A 24,186-nucleotide genomic window follows, 5' to 3' on the forward strand; every position below is an offset into this window, starting at 1 on the left:
ACCCCAGAGGGTCATGGATGCTTCATCATTGAATATGTACCAATATGACTTCAATTCCAGATCATGGGGCTGAAGTAGCCAAAGGTACAGCTGCCAAAGATGGGGCAAAGCAGCAAGAAATTTTTTTTTTTTTTTGGGGGGGGGGGGGGACAGTGTGCAGGGGGAAGGGTGCAACTCTACGCCTGTATCTAGTACAATTTGAAATGCACTGAAGCACATGTAGTGACAACTTGAAAATGACTGAGTAATAGATGTTGCCAGCTATGTTTTTAGCATCAGTCTAGTCAGAACAGCTCTAAACAGAAAGGAGGAGTAGGCCATCTGGCCCATTGAGCCTGCTTCTTCAATCAATAAGATCATGTGTCATTCTTCAGTGAGTGCATTGACCTAACCTGCTCAACTCATAAGGCAATCCCTTCATCCCAAGCATCAGATGAGTGAACCTTCTCTGAACTGTCCCCTATGCAAGTATATTCCTCCTTAAGTAAGGAGGCCAAAGCCAGACACAGTACTGTTGTGAATATACTAGAGTTTTTTTTGATCCTTTAGCCAGTATCACCACCATCAACACCCCTTCGACCTTTTGTTTATGACATTTTTTGCAATCTCTCCTTTGCCTCCACCTATCGCTGCCCTATCCAGCTTCATCTGTCCCACCCCCCTTAAACAGTATATATTTCACCATTTTTACTTCTCTTTAATTCTGAAGTAGAGCCATGGGCTCGAAACGTTAACTCTGTCTTTCTCTCCACAGATTCTGTCACAGCTGCTGAGTTTTTCCAACACTTATTGTTTTTGTTTCAGATTTCCAGCATCCGCAGTATTTTGCCTTTAACTTAGTGTTTAATTAACTGCCACTTCTCTTCCAGGAATGCCTACCTTGAAGAAGTATTGCTCAGAAGTATTGCTCTTCTCTCCGACAGGGTTTCTGCTTGTCTCTTTTGCCCTGTTCACCTTCATTGCGTTCCAATTTCCTCCTGGGGCTTGACAAGGTGTTTACTAAGACTCGCTTTCACCGCCATATTTCCTTCCTCAGTGACTGTCTCTGTCTCCGACTTACTCCACGTGGATTCCAACTGAAGTTCCATCCCTCATTTTGAATCCACCCAGGATTACAGGTATCTCCTCAAGCTGCTGTTCTTGCCGCATCCTGAGATCCACACTCAGTGCCATACGCCGCCATATGAAAACACTCGATCTCTCCCTCCTGCAGCACCGACTCACCCTATCTCAAAGCTGTCCTTGCCCCCAGTTTCATTTTATTCTTCGTCTCATCCGACACCTCAACAATAAACTTTGTCTTTTTCTTTCAGGTGCTATGGAACGCAAGGTCCAACAACTCATTGATACCAAAGCCCATCCAGGACCCTCCATTCCTTCCTGTCCCTTTGACCCCATCCCGTCTTCTAATCCCAGCCCTTGCCGTGTATTCACCATGGCCCCTGACCTTCCCCTCTGAGACTGAATGTTCTGTACTCAGCAAAGGGCTCAGTTTCATACCCTTACACCCTCACCTCAATGCTGAACTCTTCTTCCACCGCCTTCATCTCTGTGCTCACTTCTTTGGACAGGAGTCCTCCCCCTGTTCAACTGATCCATTCACCCACCTCCAGTATTCTCCCTCTACCTGGACCCCTCCCTCTGGCCTCTTACCTGCCCTTGATCTTTTCATTGGCCCCATAAAGACACAAGCATAACTGGGGCCCATGCGGGTACCCATAGCCACACCTTTTATTTAGAGGAAGTGAGACGAGTTTAAGGAGAAATTGTTCAGTGAGAGAACAAGTTCAGCCAGATGGAGAGTGGTGGTGGATGCGGATTGTTCAGGCATCTGTTCAAGGAAGAAGCGGAGAGCCATCAGACCATCCTGGTGGGGGATGGAGGTGTAGAGGGGTGAAGAGGAGGCGGTTGGGGCCAGGGAACTGGAAATTGTTGATATGATGTAGGGCATCAGAGGAATCATGGATATAGGTGGGAAGAGACTGGACAAGGGGAGAGCAAACAGAGTCAAGATAGGAAGAAATGAGTTCCGTGGGGCAGCAACAGGCTGACACGATCAGTCTACCGGGACAGTCCTGTTTGTGGGTTTTGGGGAGGAGGTAAACGTGGGCTGCCCGAGGTTGGGAGACTACGAGGTTGGAAGCTGTGGGGGTAAGATCTCCAGAGGAGATGAGATCAATGACTGTCCTGGAAACAATGGCTTGATGTTCGATGGTGGGGTCATGGTCCAGAGGGAGGTAGCAGGAAGTGTCAGAGTTGGCGGACAGCCTCTGCGAGTTAGAGGTCAGTATGCCAGACAACAACAGCACCACCCTTGTGGCAGGTTTGATAAAGTAAGGGTTGGACCTGAGAACACAAAAGTTCAGAAGGAGACAGGTTAGAGTGGGTGAGAGGAGCAGAAAAATTGAGACAGCCGATGTCACGCCAACAACCCGATTCTACGTCCTCCCCAAAATCCACAAACAGGACTGTCCCGGTCGACCGACCGTGTCAGCCTGTTCCAGCCCCACGGAACTCATTTCTTCCAATCTTGACTTCATTCACTCTCCCCTTGTCCAGTTTCTTCCTACCTACATCCGTGATTCCTCTGATCGCCTACATCATATCAACAATTTCCAGTTCCCTGGCCCCAACCACCTCTTCTTCACCCCTCTACACCTCCATCCCCCACCAGGATAGTCTGGCGGCTCTCCGCTTCTTCCTCGAACAGAGGCCCGAACAATCCCCATCCACCACTACTCTCCTCCCGTCTGGCTGAACTTGTTCTCTCACTGAACAATTTCTCCTTAAACTCATCTCACTTCCTCTAAATAAAAGGTGTGGCTATGGGTACCCGCATGGGCCCCAGTTATGCCTGCATCTTTATGGGGTATGTGGAACATTCCTTGTTCTAGGCCTACTCAGGCCCCCCTCCTACAACTTTTTCTCCGGTACATCGATGACTGTTTTGGTGCCGCTTCATGTTCTTGTCTGAACCTGGAAAAATGTATTAATTTTGCTTCCAATTTCCACCGCTCCATCACTTTCACATGGCCCATCTTGACACTTCCTTTCCCTTCCTTGACCTCTGTCTCAATTTCTGGTGATTGACTGTCCACCAATATGCACTACAAGCCTACCGACTCCCACAGCTACCTCGACTACAACTCCTCACACCCTGCTTCCTGTAAGGACTCCGTCCCATTCTCTCAGTTCCTTTGCCTCCGTCACATTTGTTCTGATGATGCCACTTTCCAAAACAGTGCTTCTGACATATCTTCCTTCTTCCTTAACCAAGGTTTCCCACCCACGGTGGTTGGCAGGGCCCTCAACCGTGTCTGACCCATCTCCTGCACCGTCTGCCCTCACACCTTCCTCTCCTTCCCAGAAGCATGGTAAGGTCCCCCTTGTCCTCACTTTTCACCCCACCAGCCTCCGCATTCAAAGGATCATCCTCTGCCATTTCCGCCAACTCCAGCATGAACACCTTCAGTCTGCCCGCATGACCCAGACCTTCCTGTCGCTTCCAGTTCAACACACCACCCTGCTCTCATGCCCATATGTCCGTCCTTGGCCAGCTGCAATGTTCCAGTGAAGCTCAACGAAAACTGGAGGAACAGCACCTCATCTTCCGACTAGGCACTTTACAGCCTTCCGGACTGAATATTGAGTTCAACAACTTCAGACCATGAACTCTCTCCTCCATCCTCACCCCTTTTTTCAAATATTTATTTTAAAATTTTTATATATTGTTTTCCCACCTTTTATTATTTTTAAAATTTATTTCCATTTTTATTCATTGTTTTATTCCCACTTTTTAGCCTATTTTGATCTCCTCCCCCCACCCCGCCCCAAACAGTATATATTTCACCATTTTTACTTCGCTTTAGTTCTGAAGATTCATACGGACTCGAAACGTTAACACTGTCCACAGGTGCTGTCAGACCTGTTGAGTTTTTCCAGCACTTGTTTGTGTTTGAGTTTTTTTTTGCTTTGCATAGGCGCAAGTCAAAGTCCACAGCATTGCTAACTCTGCCAGTAGCACTTCCCATCATAAAACTACCGTTCTTGGAAAGGTTACATAGTTTAATTACAGACTTACATGACGTAAACAGATTCAAAATAAATCACCCATATAAGGCTTTACACAAGTAACCGATCAGCTATTAAACCAAGTCGTTTTTGTGATATGTTTTGAAAGCAACATATTGTTTACAACCATAAATGAAACATTTATACAACACAGTCATTTGGAAATGTTGAAGTTCTACGTCAAAATCAAATTAAGCTCATCATGGACATCAGAATGAGATGACTTATTTTCCAGCTCAGTGAGACATTATAAAAATATGTGGGGACTGTGGGATAAGTCAGCATTTGAAACAAATACAAGCATCTTTATTTAAAATCAAACAGCTAACATCTATTTCAAACTGAACTGATTTTGTTTCAGGTCTCAAAGGCTTGCATGCAATTTATTGGAGACCATAAGAAGTCAATTTAAAACAGACAGTATGCATCCCACTGCAATTTTGCAAACTTGAATTTATATTCTATATCTTCTAGGGACGTATGTAGAAGGTGAAGGATTTTCAAAGCATACCATTATGAGAACTCAAGTCCTCACACGAGAAACAAGTACTTGTAGATACATTTCAGCACAATCTACAAGCACGTGCGAGTTTAGTTCACATTTAAATATTCTAAAGTCATTGAGATTATGCTTTGCAAAATTTGACTGAAATCTTTGGCTGTGGAATTTCTGAAATTTTAAGTAGGTCAAACCTTTAAATGGAAACAGGCAAGCTATGGTCAAGCAGTATTTTGGAAAACAGTCTTAGGTGAATTTCAAAACTGGATACTGAAGACAAGGAGCCAAATGCAGCACGCACAAATGACAAATGCATAGCCTATACTTATTAGTACTAAACTTCAGAACATAGCTGTAGCATTTACAAATCCTCTTCCTATGGCTAACTACTCTTGCCCCTCCCTGATCTTTATCAGCCAAAATGAACTCCATGCTCTAGGGAACTCCACTCCTCGCCCTTCCCCTCAACTTGCGTATCCTTTGATGCTTCACTTCAATTCTGATATAGCACACAGGACTAGCATTATATCAACTCATCTCTTTCACTTCCTCTCAGACTGGCCTACAAAATTCCATAAGCTACATCATTTTATCACGAAGTCATCTGATTCTGATGTCATCATCTATCAGAGATAATAATGTGTAACAACTTATATTTAGTCATAACCAAAGTCCCAAAGAACTTTACAGGAACATTTGATACTGAGGCACATTACTGCAGATAACCTAAAGCTTTGTCAGAGGCAGATTTTAAGTGATCGCAAAGTGAGGTAGGGAGGCGGAGAGGTTGAGAGAGGGAATTCCAGAGTTTTGTGCCCTGGCAGCTGAAGACAATGGTGGAGCAATCAAAATCAGGGCAGAATTAGAGAAGCGCAGACACCTGAGAGCTGAAGCAGATTATAGATAAGAAAGGGCAAGGCCATGGAGGGATATGAAAGCAAGGATGAAAATGTTAAAATCAAGGCATTGCTTAACTGGGAGCCAATGTGGATCAGTGAGCATAGGGGTGATGAGTGAGTTGGACTAAGTTAGGGTTCAAGCTGCAGAGGTTACAAATTTGCACATTGTTCCTAATGCACAGTCTTGATGCCATAAAAATTGAACTTTTAGATAGTATGTACCAATAAAATTGATAAGAAAAAATTGACAATTGTTACAAATTTGAACAAAATCTGACCAATTAACATTTGTAAAGAGGACAGGCGGCAGCACATTTTTTAAAAAAAAGGTATGATTCCTTGTTCCCCACGAACTAGTAAATTTTCCTTGGTATTGCCCACAGAATGAGAGTTTTTGATATATAAACTGGCAAGAATTGTGGGGCGAACAGGCCAGAGAATCTCACTCCAGAGAGCTGGCCAATGGTCAAAGCCTGTGACTACATGGTAGCAGTTAGCATAGCAAAACTGAATGAGAAATATTGAAGTAACAATTTACAAATGGGACATGCAGACAAAAAGCATGACCAGGAAAATTGATCATGAAGCTTGTGACTCTGAACCCAAAGTATGCACCCTACCAATGATGTTTAATATAGGTGTTTCGAATCTTTGACCCTTTGGTCATGTGTCTGGAGTTGAGGCAATCTAGTCTTTGAATCCCAGGCAACTTGGTCCTATTTGCACCTGTATTTCTCTTTTACTTGCTTGTCCTGTTCAAATGAAATGTTTCTAATGTCCTGCTCTTTACCATATTGCTCTACTGGTAAGTACATCCTTCTGCAAAACTTAACAGCAACTGGAGAAATAAGCAAATTAGTAGAACATGGCTTTAAACTTCAGTCTTGAATCTCATGTATGAACCTATTTTACAGATGGAGAAAATGTTTCAACTTCAGCTCCAGGGAATCCTAATCGACTAATGTAATCATAAAGAAGCATACAGGTATTGGACCCCGTAGCTGGGAAGATGGGAATCGGACAAGTGATGGATTTGGGGATTTTGGGTCCTCAGCCTCGCATGTGCAATGTACTTAAAATACACAAAACAAGTATGAAAAATAAAGAATAAAAAGGGTTTATTTATCAAACCATCCATTTTCCCACTTCCAAATGAAGGCCTGTCAGATTTTTTTTTAATTCATTCATGGGATGTGAGCATCACTGCCTAGGCCAGCATTTACTGCCCATCCCTGACTGTCCTTAAGGTGGTGATGAGCTGCTTTCTTGAACAGCTGCAGGCCCTGTGGTGTAACTCTTTCGAGTTATCAACAGTCACAGATTGTAACTCTTTCGAGTACATTCACAGTTCTTGGTTTCCGGGAGTGGGACATGAACCCACAACCTTCTGATTCAAAGGCGAGGGTGCTATGAACTGAGCCACAGCTGACACCTCAGGTCCTGTGGTGTAGGTGCACCCACAGTGCTGTTAGGGAGTGTGTTCCAGGATTCTGACCCAGCGACAGTGAAAGAATGGTGATATATTTCCAGGTCAGGATGGTGAATGACTTGAAGAGGAACCTCCAGTGGTGACATTCCCATGTATCTGCTGCCCTTGTCCTTCTAGATGGGCTGTTTTGTCCTGGATGGTGTCGAGCTCCTTGAGTGTTGTTGGAGCTGCACTCATCCAGGCTAGTGGAGAATATTTCATCACACTCCTGATTTGTGCCTTGTGAATGGTGGGCAGGCTTTGGAGAGTCAGGTGGTGAGTTACTCACTGCAGGATTCCGAGCCTCTGACCTGGTCTTGTAGTCACATTATTTATATAGCTAGTCCAGTTCAGTTTCTGGTCAATGCTAACCCCCAGGATATTGATAGTGGGGGATTCAATGATGGCAATGCCATTGAATATCAAGGGGTGATGGTTAAATTCTCCCTTGTTGGAGATGGTCATTGCCTGGCACTTGTGTGGCGCAAATGGTACTTGCCACTTGTCAGTCCAAGTTGAAGGTTGATGCTTTGTCAGAATTCTTTTAAACATGTCCTGCAGCTTATGTTATTTCAAATATTTAGGCTTTTCTTTCAGGAACACCTCTTCTATCTTGCAGACCCACATTATATGCTGCTCTGTAATGAGGCTCTTCTGCTCCATCCCATGAATCAATTCCTCCATAATGCTTATGCACCTGTCAATAGGCACTTTTCCTGTTCATCGAACACACCAATTTCATTGCCATCATCATCACTCTCATTCTCTTTTTCTTATTCATGACCATGTCGCATATTTCACTGTCTAAGAGTTGGAGGTGAACCAGAGCATCATTGTCAATATTCAAACAATCTTCAAACAGGAATTCAGCCTTGTACCTGGTCTTGAATGCTCACAGAATGCCTTGGCCCATGGGTTGATGAGGGACATACGGTTGCGGGGCAAAAAAGCTCTGAAAACATTGTCTTTGATGAGGAGTTCTGCATCAGGGCATGCAACAAGGAGTAACACAATTTTGCAGTCCCCAGGAAGAGTCAGGCACCAACAATGAGCCCTGGCTTCAGGGAAAAAATAGCTTTCGTACCAGTCAAGGAAAATTTGTCTCGGCATCCATAGATGCTTAGTGGCCTTATAAACAGCAGGAAAAACCCTGATTCCCCCCTGAAAGCCAGAGGATTCTGGCTTTTGCCAAAAACAAGCAATTTATACCTGTGTGTAGCTACATACCTGTAATTTGACTCCAATTAGCTTTAGAAAAGATCATTGGTGCCAGCCTTGGCTTGTTCTCAAATAATCCCATTGTTCTTGGTGTTGGCCACAGGTAGTGCACACTTGAACATCTGAGTATATTGTGCCACCTTTAGAATCTCTGAATCCTGTTGGTACTGACTCATCCATTGTTACCAAGGTTTTCCTGGGAACATATCTCCAATATGACGAGGTCTCATCAGTGTTGCACAATTCCTATGCTGTTAAACCTTCTTCCAACATTATTGTGGAGCATTCATTCAAGCATGCCTCTGCAGCTTCATGGTCAGCTGAAGCTTTTTCGCTGCAAACTTTCAGCAGACATACTGCATGACATTTCATATATCTGTAGTCCCATCCTGATGAGTATTCACATGGTGTTGTTAGGTCTAACTCTTCGTGGAGCACTTTTGCTTGGGCCATAATAATGAAGCAATCCAATGGATATTTTTTGCTTCGACACTGCCTGATCCACTCTATTAACACTGTCTACATGGACAGTCTTTGACTGATCGAGTGTTTTCCTAATGTCCATTAATTTTGGAACATCACCGTCAGTATCAAATTTAAGTAACTTCTCGCTAAAATAAAAGCAAAATACTACGGATGCTGGAAATCTGAAACAAAAACAGAAAATGCTGGAAAAACTCAGCAGGTCTAACAGCATCTGTGTAGAAAAAAAAACCAGAGTTAAAATTTCGAGTCCGTGTGACTCTTCTGTTTTTGTTTTAGTAACTTCTCCTTTTGCTTTTTCAAATCATTAATGGTCGATGTAACACCACCATATCCTTCACTCAATCTTTTCACTGAGGCATCCTTCTCTCGCATATTACTAAGTCTGCTTAATACTCAGCAACAAATCGTCTTGGCACTCCCGCCAGCCACAGGACTTCCTGCCGGCCTTTTCTACATGATTTTGAAAAAAAAAACAGGGCCAAAAAAGACTGAAATTACAGAGACACACTCATATGCATAAGGAGCAGTGGTTGAACCGAGCAGGAATTGGTAGCACCACCAAACAAAGCAGCAGCTCAAAGAAGTACACTGCGTACCAATTTCAAATTACTACCCAGGGCACCAGCTTAGAATGTAGCCAGATTTTGAGTCCATCTGGATTTTGGGGCACCAGATAGGGGTCCGGAGCCTGTTTTCCCAAACACATAAGCATTTTAGAATTTTAGAAGAACAAACATGCATTTAAATACAACTTTGAGTTCTTGAGGGGTCCCCAAGCACTTCACAGCCAATGAACTACTTTTGAAGTGTAGACACTGTTATAACGCAGGAAACGGCAGGAGCCAACTTGCACACAGTAAATTAATTACTCATCGTCATTGCTGGCATCTGCCTAAGATGATGGGCATGCAGTAAATCAAATCTGTTGAGGATGAGTTAGCTATATATGGTGCACTTTTGCTGATGGCTGAAGAAACAAATGCAAATTAATGACCAGCTAATATTTTAATTATGTATTGACCAAGGAGTCAGGATCCCTCTTCTGTTCTTCAAATAGTGCTGTTGGATCCTCGACATCCAGCTGAGAAGGTACACGGAGCCATGGTTTATTGACTGATCTGATAAGACAGAATTTCTGACAATGCAGCACTCTCTCAATGCTGTACTTAAGTGTCAGCTTTGATCAAGTGCTCAAGTCTCTGGTGTAGGGCTTGAACCCATGACCTTTTAACTGAGAGATGAAAGTGCTACTACCAAGCGGAGGCTGAAAGCCTAATACGTCTGCTCACCAAGATAAGACCACTGGCATCACAATTCCCAATTTAATTCTGATCTATGTACTTCCATCCCACCCTGCCCACTCTCTAAATCAGGCAATCAAGCTTCAGATAATTAGCATGACCTGCTTTTATATTTACACTAATAAATTTGGATACTGAGAGATTAGTGGCGGCAAATGAGTGTATCATGTCCCAAAAACAGAAACCCCAGCTTTGTGGATCACAGAGGCAACCACCAGAACAACTGAGCCAGATACAACTGTGCAAACATCGGGTTCTCCTGAACACGCTTCTCCTGAACTCCAAATTAAACAGTGGTAACATGAAAACAACTTGCCACTGAGTTCTATGGAATAATAGTAAATGCTGCATACATTACGAGTTTTTCCAGGGCTGAAACACCTGACCCCTGTCCATCCAACAAAGCTGATATCAGTTACATTCCAAAGAGATCAAACATCACCATAGTAAAGCTATCAATATGCAGTTTTGACAAAAGAAAGTGATTGGAATGACAGAATCTCAACACAAACATTCCAGGAAATCCCACATGTCATCATAAACCAGAGGTCCTGATCATGATGGTGAAGTACCTCTTCATGAAGTCTACAACCTGCAGTCAGTTCTTTAAGCGACTCCGCTAACCTGCAGAAATCAGCTCCTCTACTTCTCCCCAGATAGGAGGCTGAAAATAAGTAGCCAACTATGCCAGATGAGTTTACTACAATGAGGAAATACAAAGCAACATAAATTTTAACAATGCAAAGCTTCAAGGATATTATGACACCAGGTACGCTGATTAAAGGGCTGTGCAGCCAAGGTTGAATTTCTAATTTCATTTAAAATATCCAAAGCTTGTGTCCTTCACTCAACAACACCAACCCACTTTGATGTGAAAGGTTTGCATGATTCACTATCTCAAGTTTTTTGTATGATGGGCACAAATGTGCAAATGGTGATATCTTCTGAAATCGACTGAGAAACATCTATTCATTTATGCAAAGCAGTCTTGTTAAGATAGCTGGGGATCTATGATTCAAAACAGTTAATAGTAATTGCTTGAAAACTGAAGGGGTTAACAAAGTCAGGTTAAAACACGAAATTTAGAGTTTAGTCAGGGACATAAAAATTCCGATTTCACCTCAGGCATGAGATATAAAAGGGGTACATGATATACAAGGTGATCAAGCACACAAATTCCTCACTCAGAAACAGAACTCTTACCATTTTGCAGAAATGTAAACTCGCCTTAAAGCTGCTCTTAAAGACAACGGACTATATGTACTTACTTAGAACCTGCTAACTGGTGTGCTTCATAGATTATTTCACTACAAAGCAAGGTTTGGTTGCTTTGTGTGCTAATTATTTCCACAACTGTGTGTTAACTATATTAAATCCAACAAGCAGATAAACATACCAATCATCCCCTTTGCTATATTCTTCCCTTAAGTGTGTAGCCAAGGTTCAAGACTGTTCTTTGAAGAAAAGTGCAGGTCTAGAACAAATGTAATCATGCAGATTCAAGGGTGGCACGAATGCACTGTCTTATACCCTAAAAAAGGCAAGTCAGCGGCACCTTTGAATTTTGTACAGACTAAGCCTCATTCATCAAAACAAATTTAAATCAAATTAACTATCAAACCCAAGCACACATTCCATGTTGAAACTGAAGTACATTTTCTCCTAGCTAAAATTCTGGATCACAGTTTAAATCCTCAAACATACAGTTTTAAAAATTTAATTTATCAATATACATAGATTTTTTGTTCCATTTTCAGTTAGTAGACAACTAAACCATCTGCAATAAAATTTTTTCCTCTATGCATTTGAAAAAAGTGGTCAAGTTATGAAAGATTTTGTTTCAAATGCTGTTAAGGAATAAAAATATCCATTGCCATCTAAAGCTTTTCTTAAATGCAATTTTGCAGCATTGTGCAGACCACTTAAAACAAAGTAATTAGATTTTGGTTTAAGTTTTTACTGCTCCATAAATAAGTCCCATTAAAATTCAAGCACCAAACTACACATAGCATTTAAACACAGAAATGTTTTACAAATCTGAATGAAATTAAACTTCATATATGTAATGTACCTGCAACATCTATGTGTCTTCTCTCCTGCAGGTCTGGCTGGCCCATGCCAAGCTTCAGGCCTACTGTACTTCACTGTGGGGACAAGCACAGAGCAGTGTGGCCACATGCGGCCAGCCCTCGCATTCTGCTCTCGTGCCACATGTCAGATTTTTGTGGGTCTACATCAATTTTGTTTTGTTAAAGGTTTCAAACACTAGGAAACGTAACCCATCAAATGCAAGGAGAACGTTAATGACGTGGATGAAGGGACCAAATGTATGGTTGCCAAATTTGCTGATGACACAAAGATAGGCAGGTAGGAAATTAAGTTGTGAACAGGACATAAGGAGTCTGCAAAGGGAAATGAAATTGATAGGTTAAGTGAGTGGGCAAAAATTTGGCAGATTGAGCATAACGTGTGAAAATGTGAACTTGCCCTCTGACAAGAAGAATAAAAAAGCAGCATATTATTTAAAAGGGGAGAGATTGCAGAACTTGAAGTAGAGGTATCTAGGTGTCCTGGTACATGAATCAGAGCTCATATACAGGTACAGCAAGTGATTAGGAAGGCAAAGGGGGAAGCAATAGCAAAGTGGTATTGTCACTGGGCTGGCAATCCAGCGACCCAGCGTAATGCTCTGGTGACCTGGGTTCGAATCCCACCATGGCAAATAAAAACCTGGACTTCAAAGTCTAACGATGACCATGCCACCACTGTCGAAAAAATCTGGCTTACTAATGTCCTTTAGGGAAGCAAATCTGCCATCCTTAGAGTCTGGCCTACATGTGACTCCAGACCTACAGCAATGCAGCTGACTCCTAAATGCCCTCTGAACAAGGACAATTAGGGGTGGGCAATAAATGCTGGCCTAGCCAGCAACACCTACATTCCATGAATGAATAAAAAAATGTTGTTTATTGCAAGGGGAATGGAATATAAAAGTAAGGATGTTTTGCTACAGTTGTGTAGGGTATAGGATAGACCACCAAGTAGTCTGGAAGAGTGTACAGAGTTTTGGTCTCCTTGTTTAAGGGAGAATATATTGACATTAGCAGTTCAGAGAAGGTTCATGCAAACTGATTCCTGGAATGAGGGCACTATCCTATGACAAAAGCTTGGTCAGGTTGGGCCTGTATCCATCAGAGTTCAGAAGAATAAGAAGCGACCTTATTGAAACATGTAAGTTTCTGAAGGGACTTGACAGGATGGATGTTGCGAGGATGTTTCCCCTTATGGGAGAGACTAGAATAAGGCCACATGGTTTAAAAATAAGGAGTCTTCCATTTATGGCTGGTCTGAGGAGAAATTTTTTCTCTGAGGGTCACGGGTCCATGGAATACTTTGTCCCAAAGAGTGATGGAGGCAGGGTCATTGAATATTTTTACAACTAAGAGAAATTCCCGATTGCAAGGGAGTCAAACGTTATAGGGGGTAGGAAGGAGGTTGGAGCGGGGGCCATAATCAAATCAGCCATCATCTTTTTGAACCGTGGAGCAGGCTTGAGGGGCTGAATGGCCTTCTCCTAACTCAAGTTTGTAAGCAGAAAATGACTGTTCACTTCAAAAAAGCGCCCTTAGATTAACCATAATGTTTTCAAATATTTTGTGTTGTTTGAACACTCAGAAAACATCACATTACGTTACCAAGCAAGCCCACAACCAAAACCATGTCATTCATGTAAGCCCTGACTGGTACAGATGTGATGAGTTTAACAGCCCAATTTCTATATTGCAGCATTCTGTTCTTCCAAACTTGGCTTTACTGTATGTTTGGTAGCAAAAATATTCAAGAAAAGATTTGCATCTTTATAGCACCTTTCATGATTTTAGAGCATCCAGAAGCACTTGGCAGTAAAAAGGAAGTACTTTTGAAGTGAAGTCACTGTTGTCATTTAGGAAGTGAGACAGCAAATTTGCACTCAGCAAACTCCCACAAAAGTGTGATAATGCTCAGATTATCCAGTTTTGCAACGTTGGTTGAGGAATAAATATCGGCCCAGGATGTTAGGGAACTCTCCCTTCATTTCTTTGACGTAGTAACATTGGTTCTTTAACATCACCAAAATGCAAGAAACAGGGACAGCAGCAGACCACGTAGCTTGTCGAGCCTGCTCCACCATTCAATACAATCACAGCTGATCGTGGGTTTCAGCTCAGTTTTGCACCCCCCCACTCCCCATATCCCTCATTTCCCTGGCACACCAAAAATCCATCTGTCCCAGCCTTAAACGTAATCAACAATGGAGCATCCACAACCCTCTGGGAAGAGAATTTCAAAGATTCATAACCCTTTGAGTGAAGCAATTTCTCCTCATTTCAGTCTTAAATTATTGGCCGTTATCATGAGACAATGCCGCCTTGTTTTGGACTCCCCAACCAGTGGAAAAATGTCTTGACGTCTACCCTATCAAGCACCCTCAGAATTTTGTAGGTTTCAATGAGATCATCTCTCATTCTTCCAAACTCCAGAGGCATGCACCCGAGGAGGGCCTCAGCTTAGCTATTTATCTGAATTATGGCATCTCTGGCAATGTGCTCACCTCAGTAGTGCACTGGAGGGTCAGCCTCGATTTATCTGTTCCAAGTCTCTGGAGTGGGACTTTAACTCAAAACCCCTAACTCAGAAACAAAAACAGAAAATATTGGAAAAACTCAGCAGGTCGAGCAGCACCTGTGGAGAGAGAAACAGAGTAAACGTTTGAAGTCTGTATGACCCTTCTTCAGAGCTAAAGATGTGGAAATGTGATTAAGTTAAATATAAAGTTATACTGTTGAAGGCGGGGTGGAGCAGGTGAAGCTGGATAGAAGACCAGCGATAGGTGGGGATAAAGGAGAGTTTGACAAACATGTCATGAACTAAAGGACAACGGGGAGTGTTAATGGCAGTGGTAAGGGCTAAAAAATGGTGATAATAGTGCCATAAAGGTAAGAAAGCGGAATGAGATAATAGCAGAACAAGGGTAAGCATTTTGTGAAAGAACATGGAACAAGTGACAGATGGCCCTTTTGGAGATGGGGGGGGGACGCAGGTGTGATGGGGTAACAAAGGATAGGAAATGGGATAGAGGGGGGAATGAAAAGGGGATAAAGCAATGAATAAAAATATAGAAAAAAGGGGATTAAAAAAAGGAGTGAGGATAGAGGAGAATCCATGGTCTGAAGTGTTGAACTTAATGTTAAATCCGGAAGGCTGTAAAGCGCCTAATCAGAAGATGGGGTGCTGTTCCTCCAGTATGCATTAGGCTTCACTGGAACATTGCAATACACCAAGGATGGACATGTGAGCATGAGAGCAGGGTGGTGTGTTAAAATGGCAAGCAACAGGAAGGTCTGGGTTAGGCTTGCAGACAGACCAAAGGTGTTCTGCAAGGCAGTCATCCAGTTTGCATTTGGTCTCTCCAATGCAGAGTCCACCGCATTGGAAACAGCGATTGCAGTCGACCAAATTAAAGGAGGTGCAAGTGAAGCGTTGCTTCACCTGAAAGGAGTGGTTGGGCCCTTGGGCGCATTTTCTGTTTTTGTTTCAGATTTCCAGCATCCGCAGTATTTTGCTTTCCCTTATGTCAGATGTGGGCTATCCAGTTAGCCATGGATGACAACCTACACCCTGAACGCACAGTCAACATTTTTTTCTATAGAATGCAACAATTGCTTAAGAGTGTATAGTAACATCTTGCTGAGCATAAACCTTAGAATTAAGGGTTCTCAAATTCTTTTGAGACTTAAAGGTATCAAATATTGGTTTCCAAGAGCTGAGCACCAGCAAGTTTCCTGTACCTCCATCTAAGGCGTTGCCCCTGCTCCACACCCCCACCCCCTAAACAAAAAAACTGTCAATGTTTAGAAACAGACAAAATGCATTTGACGGAATGTAAGTAGTTTCCAGAGACAGGAATTAGCTGGGGCAAAACTTTTAGCACTTATCACAATGAAAACAGAAGTGAAACCCACTTTTGAGTGGGAGAGTTCAACTCTGTAACGATCTGGTTTTTGCCAAGTTCTGCTTTACTACTAACTTCCAGTTTAAGCATACATTTACACATCCAACAAATGTCAATTTAGCCAAGTTCTGCTGCAGGATCTAGTATTATAACCAAAATAATCAACTGATCTCGCATATCATCAGTTTATGGGATCTTGCTATGTGCAAATTAGCTGTTGTGTTCATCATAATAGCGGCTGCATTTCAAACATGGCTAATTCATTATTAAGTGCTTGGGGAAGTATTAGAAAATTGGGGACTGGAGAGTATCACATAAATGCAAGTCTTTTTGTTTGCATCATTTTTATGGCTTTAAGCACAAGGCAAGCAGCTGATAGCCTGTGGTACACAACATGTACTTAGCCAACTAGTGACTTAATCATACTTAGTGCTTGTGAGAATCAAAGCTGATCGAAATAAATCAAAAGGAACATCATTCTGAAGTTTAGTCATGTCCAAGTCAGAAAACTTTGGCCTTTATCCTAACTCCATGTGACAGTGATCCTCTAACACAAATGCAGTAAGTGTTGTCATTTATTCCTCAGAGGCTCATTACAGAATATTAAGCTGGGAGGGGGAGGAGAGATAAAAGAAACAAAGACATGGGCTGAGTGTGACATTTGGCTCACCGTGATAGCACTTCCCCTGGTTGGCAATAGTCACTGAGATATCAGTCCAGACAACCTAGTATGCAAACCTTTTCATTAAATGCGTCTTTGGAATGTGAAAAGTGGCAGGGGTATTTGCTGACCACCACCAGCTGCTCCAAGGTGGGCGGTGTATCTTTTAGAGCTTGTGTCTGTATAACTAGTCGACTTACCATACTGCTCAAGACAGTAAAAATGAATTACGTAGCTCTGTAAAGCGTGGGTAAAAAATACACCATGATTGCACACTAAAATTTCAAAACTGGTATTTTTGGAAACTATTCATTTGTCTTCCAAGATAGACACCACCATTTACCTGCACTTGTGCAGCGCTCTGGGAATCAAACTCCAGCTACTTAAGCCTCTGGGACTTACTGCATTTTTTGCTTCTGCCGGTCTTGTGTTAATGCACACCATAATCAAAATTGGGCAGCTCAAATGCAGCTTTGAAATTAATTTGGTAAGACGAAAAATTAGTGCGCACTTTTCCACTAAAAAATCAGTGTCATCCAATGGTGCTACAGCTACTCCACAATCTAATTAAATTATTTCATCTAATAAACGTAACTTGGAAACATCATGGAAATGGCAAACTCGCTTGAATGTTTTGATTATGGTGCGTTTAATCCCATTTTCCGAACTATCAAATGATCACTTGGTGGTATAGAGCTTTGGTATTACTGAAAAAAGACACATGATGAAGCTTTTCATGTTGCACTCATCAGGATAGGCACAGGAATGCCAAATTTCAAGGGAACAACACATTATACTGCATGAGAAATAGGTGTAGATTGGTTGGCAAGTCGGCTGTGTGTAGTGCTGGTGCTTTCACTAACAGGATGCTGCCTCCAAGCCAAAAAAGGCATTCTGCCTACCATATAAATAAACAATGTGGTCCATGAATCTCAGTGCCAGTGTGATGCCAGTTATAGCGGTCATATGTACTAACAACTGGCGGATCATATCAAACAGCACGTCCCTTCGGCTGTTTGCAATGGGCAGAATACTGACTGTACTCAACCAATCTGTGCTTGTAAAGCTCAGAACATAATGTTGACATTAGATTTAATTCTGCAAATGGGCAGTATTTGCTGAACAATCCTGAGTGTGCTAATTACACTAACAACCAATTTAAGATAATCAGCCAGGCTCGCAACGCAACTCACTTATGTTTGCTAGATGCTGCATATGTTCATAAGCAGGGACCTGTCCTCTGCAGGCAAAAGGAATATGTCCAGACATTGCACCTTTTTTGAATAAACAAAGCATGGGGACAATAACTCCCTGGTGCATTTTCCATGGCAACATCTCGACCAATCAGGTCCGACTTACCAACCAGTCAGCATCCTTTTCTCATGCAATATAAATTGTTTCTCCCTTTGAAATTTGGTATCTTTGCATCTGCCCTGACAAGTGCAAGATGAAAGGTTCCACAGCATCTCTTTTCATCAAATACCTCAAGGATTTTTTAAAAACACAAAATTGTGCTCAAACATGAGGAGACAATCCACAGCAAAGTATATGAAGGATTGGAAAATGTCCCTGGCTTTCCATATTGTGAAACCTACCTAGTCGAAAAAGCTGATGCTGAATTTGGTGGTGTTCCTCTTCAACGTGGTGTCAGCTGTGGCTCAGTTCATAGCACCCTCGCCTTTGAATCAGAGGGTTGTGGGTTCATGTCCCACTCCCGGAAAACCAAGAACTGTGATTGTACTCGAAAGAGTTGCAATCTGTGACTGTTGATAACTCGAAAGAGTTTCAACGTGCTAGCTCAGCCTATGCTATATTGTGTACTTTGAGAATCATATCAAATCCAACACTAAAGCCTAATGTGTAATGGTTCTCCCCAAACTTCTCTACAATGTTGAAGCTTGGACAACTTATAGACACCAAATCAAAGCCCTCAAAAAACATCAATTCTTTGGCTAGTGCAAGTCAAGTGGGAGGACAAAAAACATACATAAGTGTCCAAGACACAGACATAGCAAATATTAAGGCCGTGATAATCTCTCAGCTGAGATGAATAGGACATATTATCTGAATTCCTGACTCAGGGCTACCCAAAAAGGTGCTCTGCTCAGCTACGCCACAGAACCTGTTCACAGGACCAAAGGAAACATTTCAAGGACAATCTTAAAGCCTCTATGACGATCTGCTCAATTAGCATCGACACATGGGAAGCAGATACCCAAATGCAACCAAACTGACAATTCAAAAAAAAAATTGTGTCGAGACCTCACAATCAACAATAGCAGCCACTAAGAGAAAATAACAGGAGAGACGGAGAGGGAAGGCAGCTGCTCAAGTCAACAATCCGTCAGCATTTCTACCAGCCGGCAACGGATATCGTCAATGTGGGAGAACCTGTAAGGTTAGGACAGGGCTCATGTGCCATCTGTGAACCCTTGGCCAACACTGACGCCTCACCTCAACCCGACCATCTGCAGGAAGTTTCATCCTCGACACAAGGAATTGCCAATGACCGATGGTGGTGTGTCTAATGTTCAGAAACCTTGAAATTCAGTCCATTGCAAGGTGGCTAAATTTAACCAGGAACATAATCCCCTCTCAGATTTAAAAGTAAAGACCTCTGTATCTAACAAAATGTCCCTATAGCATAGATGGTCAAAACTAGATTTATTGCACTCTTCCGAAAAGCTAATATTGAATTGAAATACAAAAGACGTTGTATTAGATTTGCTGTCATAATTTCTTGCTGCGAGGAGATAGTCAAAACAATATGATTTCACAGATCTGCTCCCAAACTGTACATTTGAACTTCAGTAAGTAACAACTAGATATTTCTAACATGGAAGTAAACCAGAAACTTCTTGTACTTTCTTATCATTTCTACTTTTCAACAAAACGTGCATCCTCAATCAGAGGTCATTTCAAGCCTGGCAGTTAAAGAATGCATCCACTCCTAGACCATTGTCTGTCATTTCAGGAATGCACACTGCAAAGCATGACAGGGTGGAATGCATCCGCCCATCTGATATCATCAGAACAGGCACCATGCAGTGTATATTATGAATCTCATTGCCCTATACTATAAGCTTCATTTACCTTTAAAAGGAAATGCTTAGTATATTTTTATATACATATGTATCTGGTGTTCCGTGATAAGAGCTACTCTCTATTCTACACCTGCTGTCACATTGGAATGTCAGGTACAAAAGACTGTGCTGTAGAACAATATACAGGCAATTTGGTTTTGGAAGTCCAACACATTTTTAACATTAGGCGCCTTGGAACATTCAGTCACAAGATTAGTAGCTTGTAAAACTTCAAATTTTGCACAAGCATATAAGCTATATGCTACATAACCAGGTTAATAGATGATACATAGATGAAACATGCCTGGCCCTTAACTTAATTAACACTAACCAATTTTATCCATGACTAACCATGGAATAATAGTGTAAGCCTTCAGCATACAAATAAAATGAACATTTTTCAATGTACCTGTGATGAGATCACAAAGTCAATACTTACATGAACTTTGATCACAAGGAACACAATGACAACTGCTGTCAGCAACAAAAGACAAATGCACACATCTGAAATACTATGAAAGTTAGCGAGATTCCAAGGCTGTCGGCTGATCTCAGAGCTCTGACAAGTTACAAAATATTCCAGCTTTTCTGCCACGTTTTGCATCATTGAAACACCTTGATTAAGATTGTTGAGCAATCCCTTGTCAGTACAGGACTTTTCGTTTGTTCAGTGCTTATTTCTCAGCATCATGGACAAATCTAACATTTAAAATCATCCTTCAGAGATGGCAAAGCTACCACATATTGAACAGCCTTTACCACAGTCTAAAACAAACTGACAAACTATGGTAGACATCAGAAACACAGCAGAGTGCACGAGATCCACTTGCACAATTTCAATACAGCTCAAGTAAGTGCAATTTCACAGGGAAAAAAAAGCTCCATCACAGCATTTTCGTCAATAAAAGAAACTGTGACATTACATATTACTGCGGCAATCTACTCAAACAAATTAATGCAATAGTGTATCCTTTACTGACAGGCTTCAACAGCCTTCACAACCCAAGAAAGCCTCAAACTCTTAGCAATGCAAACTTTAAGATCAGACAAAAGCTGCAAGTTCATAAGCCTATTTTGTAGTGCAACAAGATGGTTTGAGCTGTGGTTGAAGGAGCTGTCGCTCAGACTGGGAACTTTCAGCTTTCTGACTTTGTTCACCCCCAAATTCAGCACAGCAGCTTTGAAAAGCCCAGTTTTCAGCCTCCACTGTGGCAGTGATGTTGGCAAGCAAGCTCAGACAACTAGAATGGGGGATCATGGAATGCTCAACTACCCAAAGCTTAGCTGTAATATCCATAAATGCCACAAACTCCCTCCTCAATCTCAATTTGCAGTGCCAATGCATCATTGCCCAGGCCCACCCTCATGCAAAAGATGGCATTTTCCATTTAGAGACATTGCTCTTGCCCAGCTGATGGCAGGGCGACCAACAAGAAATCAGCTTCCTCCTTGCAGAGCTGGGCCTCACTCATTGCGTTCACCCAAAGCAAACTTAACATCTCCCCCAAGAGACGAGTGGGGGGGTGATGAGCAGAGCGTGGGAGATTGAGAGAGAGGGCTGGGATGGGGTTGTGGGGTAGGCTGGGGGCCCATAGGAAATGGAAGGGGTTGAGGGAGGGACCATGGAAGGTTGGTGGTGGGGAGAAGGGGCTGGGGCCCAGGCAGGGGGGGGGGGGGGGGAAGAGGGAGGAGGAGGGGAGAGATGGGGGAGAAAGGGGCCAGGGGCCCACGGGGGTTGGGTGGAGGGGCCTGGGGGAGGAAGGTTATGGGGAAGTGTCTGGAGGGAAGGGATGGGGGAAGGCCGGGGGAGGTCTGGGGAGATGGGGGGGGAGAGAGAGAGATAGATCTGGAGAGATAGGGGTGGGGGGGGAGGTCTGGGGAGATAGGAGTAGGGGGGTGGGGGGAAGAGAGAGATCTGGGGAGATAGGGATAGGGGGGAAGAAGAGAGAGATCTGGGGAGATAGGGGTAGGGGGGCGTGGGGGGAGGTCTGGGGAGATAGGGGTAGGGGTGGGGAGGACTGGGGAGATAGGGGTAGGGGTAGGGAGGTCTGGGGAGGTAGGGGTAGGGGTGGGGAGGACTGGGGAGATAGGGGTAGGGGTGGGGAGGACTGGGGAGATAGGGGTAGGGGTGGGGAGGACTGGGGAGATAGGGGTAGGGGTGGGGAGGACTGGGGAGATAGGGGTGGGGGGGGGGAGAACTGGGGAGATAGGGGTGGGGGGAAGATAGGGGTCGGGGGGGGTGGAGAACTGGGGAGGTGGGGGGGGGGGTTTAGGCGGCCAATCTCCGCCTCCCCAGGCGCCCGAGCCACGGATGGTTTACCCGGTGATGGAGCTGAAGGCCCCCGGCCTGATTCCCCAGGCCTGCTGGCGGTCCGCGGCCTCCTGCCCCCCCCACCCCTCGCTCCCTCACCTGGTGCAGGGCGGTCAGTCCATCCACATTGGCGTAGTTAATGTCCGAGCCGCGATCCAGAAGCTTCTTCACCTCGTCCGTGTCCCCGCTTGAGCAGGCGGCCAAGAAGACGGCGCCATCGTCGAACTTGACCTTGGTCTTTTTCTTCTTGAGGACTGGCGGCTCGAGCTCAGTCTCGGAGCCCAGCCAGCGCTTCAGCTGCTCGTTCCGCTTCTGTTTAGCGTCCGCCATCTTGTGTGGCCCGTCTCCCTCTCGCTATCCCATCGCCCTGGGAGCCATGGCGCCGCTCATCTGCATAATCCCGCGAGAACTGGAGACCCCGCCCACAGCTCGAGATCCGGGCTCCCGCCCGATGACGTCACCGGGAGGGGGTGGGCGCGATTACGTCACGTGCCTGTTGCTGGGCAGATTTCTCTTGGTTGGGGGGGCCCAACCAATTTGAGGAAAGAACATGGAGACACAATATAAAGGGTGCAATTCTAAAGAGGGTGCAGGAGCAGAGGGGCCTGATGTTTATGTGTATAAGTCAATGAAGGTGGCAGGACATGTTGAGAGTGTAGTTAAAGCATATGGTATCCTGGGTTTTATTAATAGGGACATTAATGGTACTCGAGCAAGGAGGTTATGTTGAACTTGTATAAAACACTGGTCCAACCAGTTCTGAGTGCCACACTTTAGGAAGGATGTGAAGGAGTTGGACATTGTGCAAAAAATACATGAGAATGTTTCCAGGAATGAGGAACTTCAGTTATGAAGAAAGATTGGAGAAGATGGGATGGGTTTCCTTGGAGAAGAGGAAGCCTGAGAGGAGCTTTGGTAGAGGTATTCAAATTCATGAGGTGACTGAACAGAGTAGATAGGGAGAGACTGTTCCCACTTGTGAAAGGATCGAAAAGTCACCAAGAATCCTTTCACAGCACCTTCCAAACCCGCAAACTCTACCCAGGGTGACCAACTGTCATAGAGGGAATTAAAGGACAGCCTGCCATGGGGCTCCCTACGAGCGGGATGGAGCTGTGAGATCAGGGAGGGTAGTGCTGCCATGTCTTGGGGTGTGAGTGGGGGGAGCTGTCAGAGCTGTTAGAGAGCACTTACAGGAGGAGAGCAGGGACTACGCATGTGCAAAATTTAGAAGTCCATTTGACAGGACAAACAGCATTCCAGGCACATGCAGATCAGAACACAGGACAGTGAACTCAGATATGGAATGACTGTTTTGTATTCATTGGAGACTCTGTTAAATTTTAACATTGCCATGTCATTTACAGAATCACAGAATCACACAGTGCAGAAGAGGCCCTTCGGCCCATCGAGTCTGCACACGTGAGAAATACCTGACCTACCTACCTAATCCCATTTACCAACATTTGGCCCAGAGCCTTGAATGTTATGATGTGCCAAGTGCTCTTCCAGGTACTTTTTAAAGGATATGAGGCAATCCGCCTCCACCACCCTCCCAGGCAGTGCATTCCAGACCGTCACCACCCTCTGGGTAAAAAGGTTTTTCCTCACATCCCCCCTAAACCTCCTGCCCCTCACTTTGAACTTGTGTCCCCTCGTGACAGACCCTTCAATGAAGGGGAACAGCTGCTCCCTATCCACCCTGTCCATGCCCCTCATAATCTTGTTCACCTCGACCAGGTCGCCCCTCAGTCTTCTCTGCTCCAGCGAAAACAACCCAAGTCTATCCAACCTCTCTACATAACTTAAATGTATCATTCCAGGCAACACCCTGGTGAATCTCCTCTGCACTCCCTCCACTGTAATCGCATCCTTCCTATAATGTGGCGACCAGAACTGCACACAGTACTCCAGCTGTGGCCTCACCAAGGTTCTATACAACTCCAACATGACCTCCCTACTTTTGTAATCTATGCATCGATTGATAAAGCCAAGTGTCCCATATGCCTTTTTCACCACCTCACTAAAATGCCCCTCCGCCTTCAGAGATCTACGGCCACACACGTCAAGGTCCCTTTGTTCCTCAGAACTTCCTAGTGTCATGCCGTTCATTGAATACTTCCTTGTCCATTTACTCCTTCCAAAGTGTATCACTTCACACTTTTCAGGGTTAAATTCCATCTGCCACTTATCTGCC

At 43.8% G+C, this 24,186-nt stretch overlaps 1 protein-coding gene across 18 annotated transcripts in view; it reads right to left on the bottom strand.

Moving 5' to 3' along the window:
- Nucleotides 1-22,400, bottom strand: part of ppp1r12a (protein phosphatase 1, regulatory subunit 12A) — a 188,591-nt gene extending 166,191 nt beyond the window's left edge. For 15 of the 18 annotated variants that reach the window (XM_078567618.1, XM_078567610.1, XM_078567602.1 and 12 more), the window contains exon 1: nucleotides 22,089-22,400. In XM_078567618.1, the coding sequence (XP_078423744.1) occupies nucleotides 22,089-22,319 (231 nt within the window). In that variant the 5' untranslated portion in view covers nucleotides 22,320-22,400. The remainder of the gene's footprint in view (nucleotides 1-22,088) is intronic. The other 3 variants (XM_078567614.1, XM_078567613.1, XM_078567612.1) reach the window with 1 other exon arrangement.
- Nucleotides 22,401-24,186: the final 1,786 nt, after the last annotated feature.

This window comes from Cetorhinus maximus, chromosome 22 (genome assembly GCF_964194155.1).
Source record: "Cetorhinus maximus chromosome 22, sCetMax3.hap1.1, whole genome shotgun sequence".
Lineage (NCBI taxonomy): Eukaryota > Metazoa > Chordata > Chondrichthyes > Lamniformes > Cetorhinidae > Cetorhinus > Cetorhinus maximus.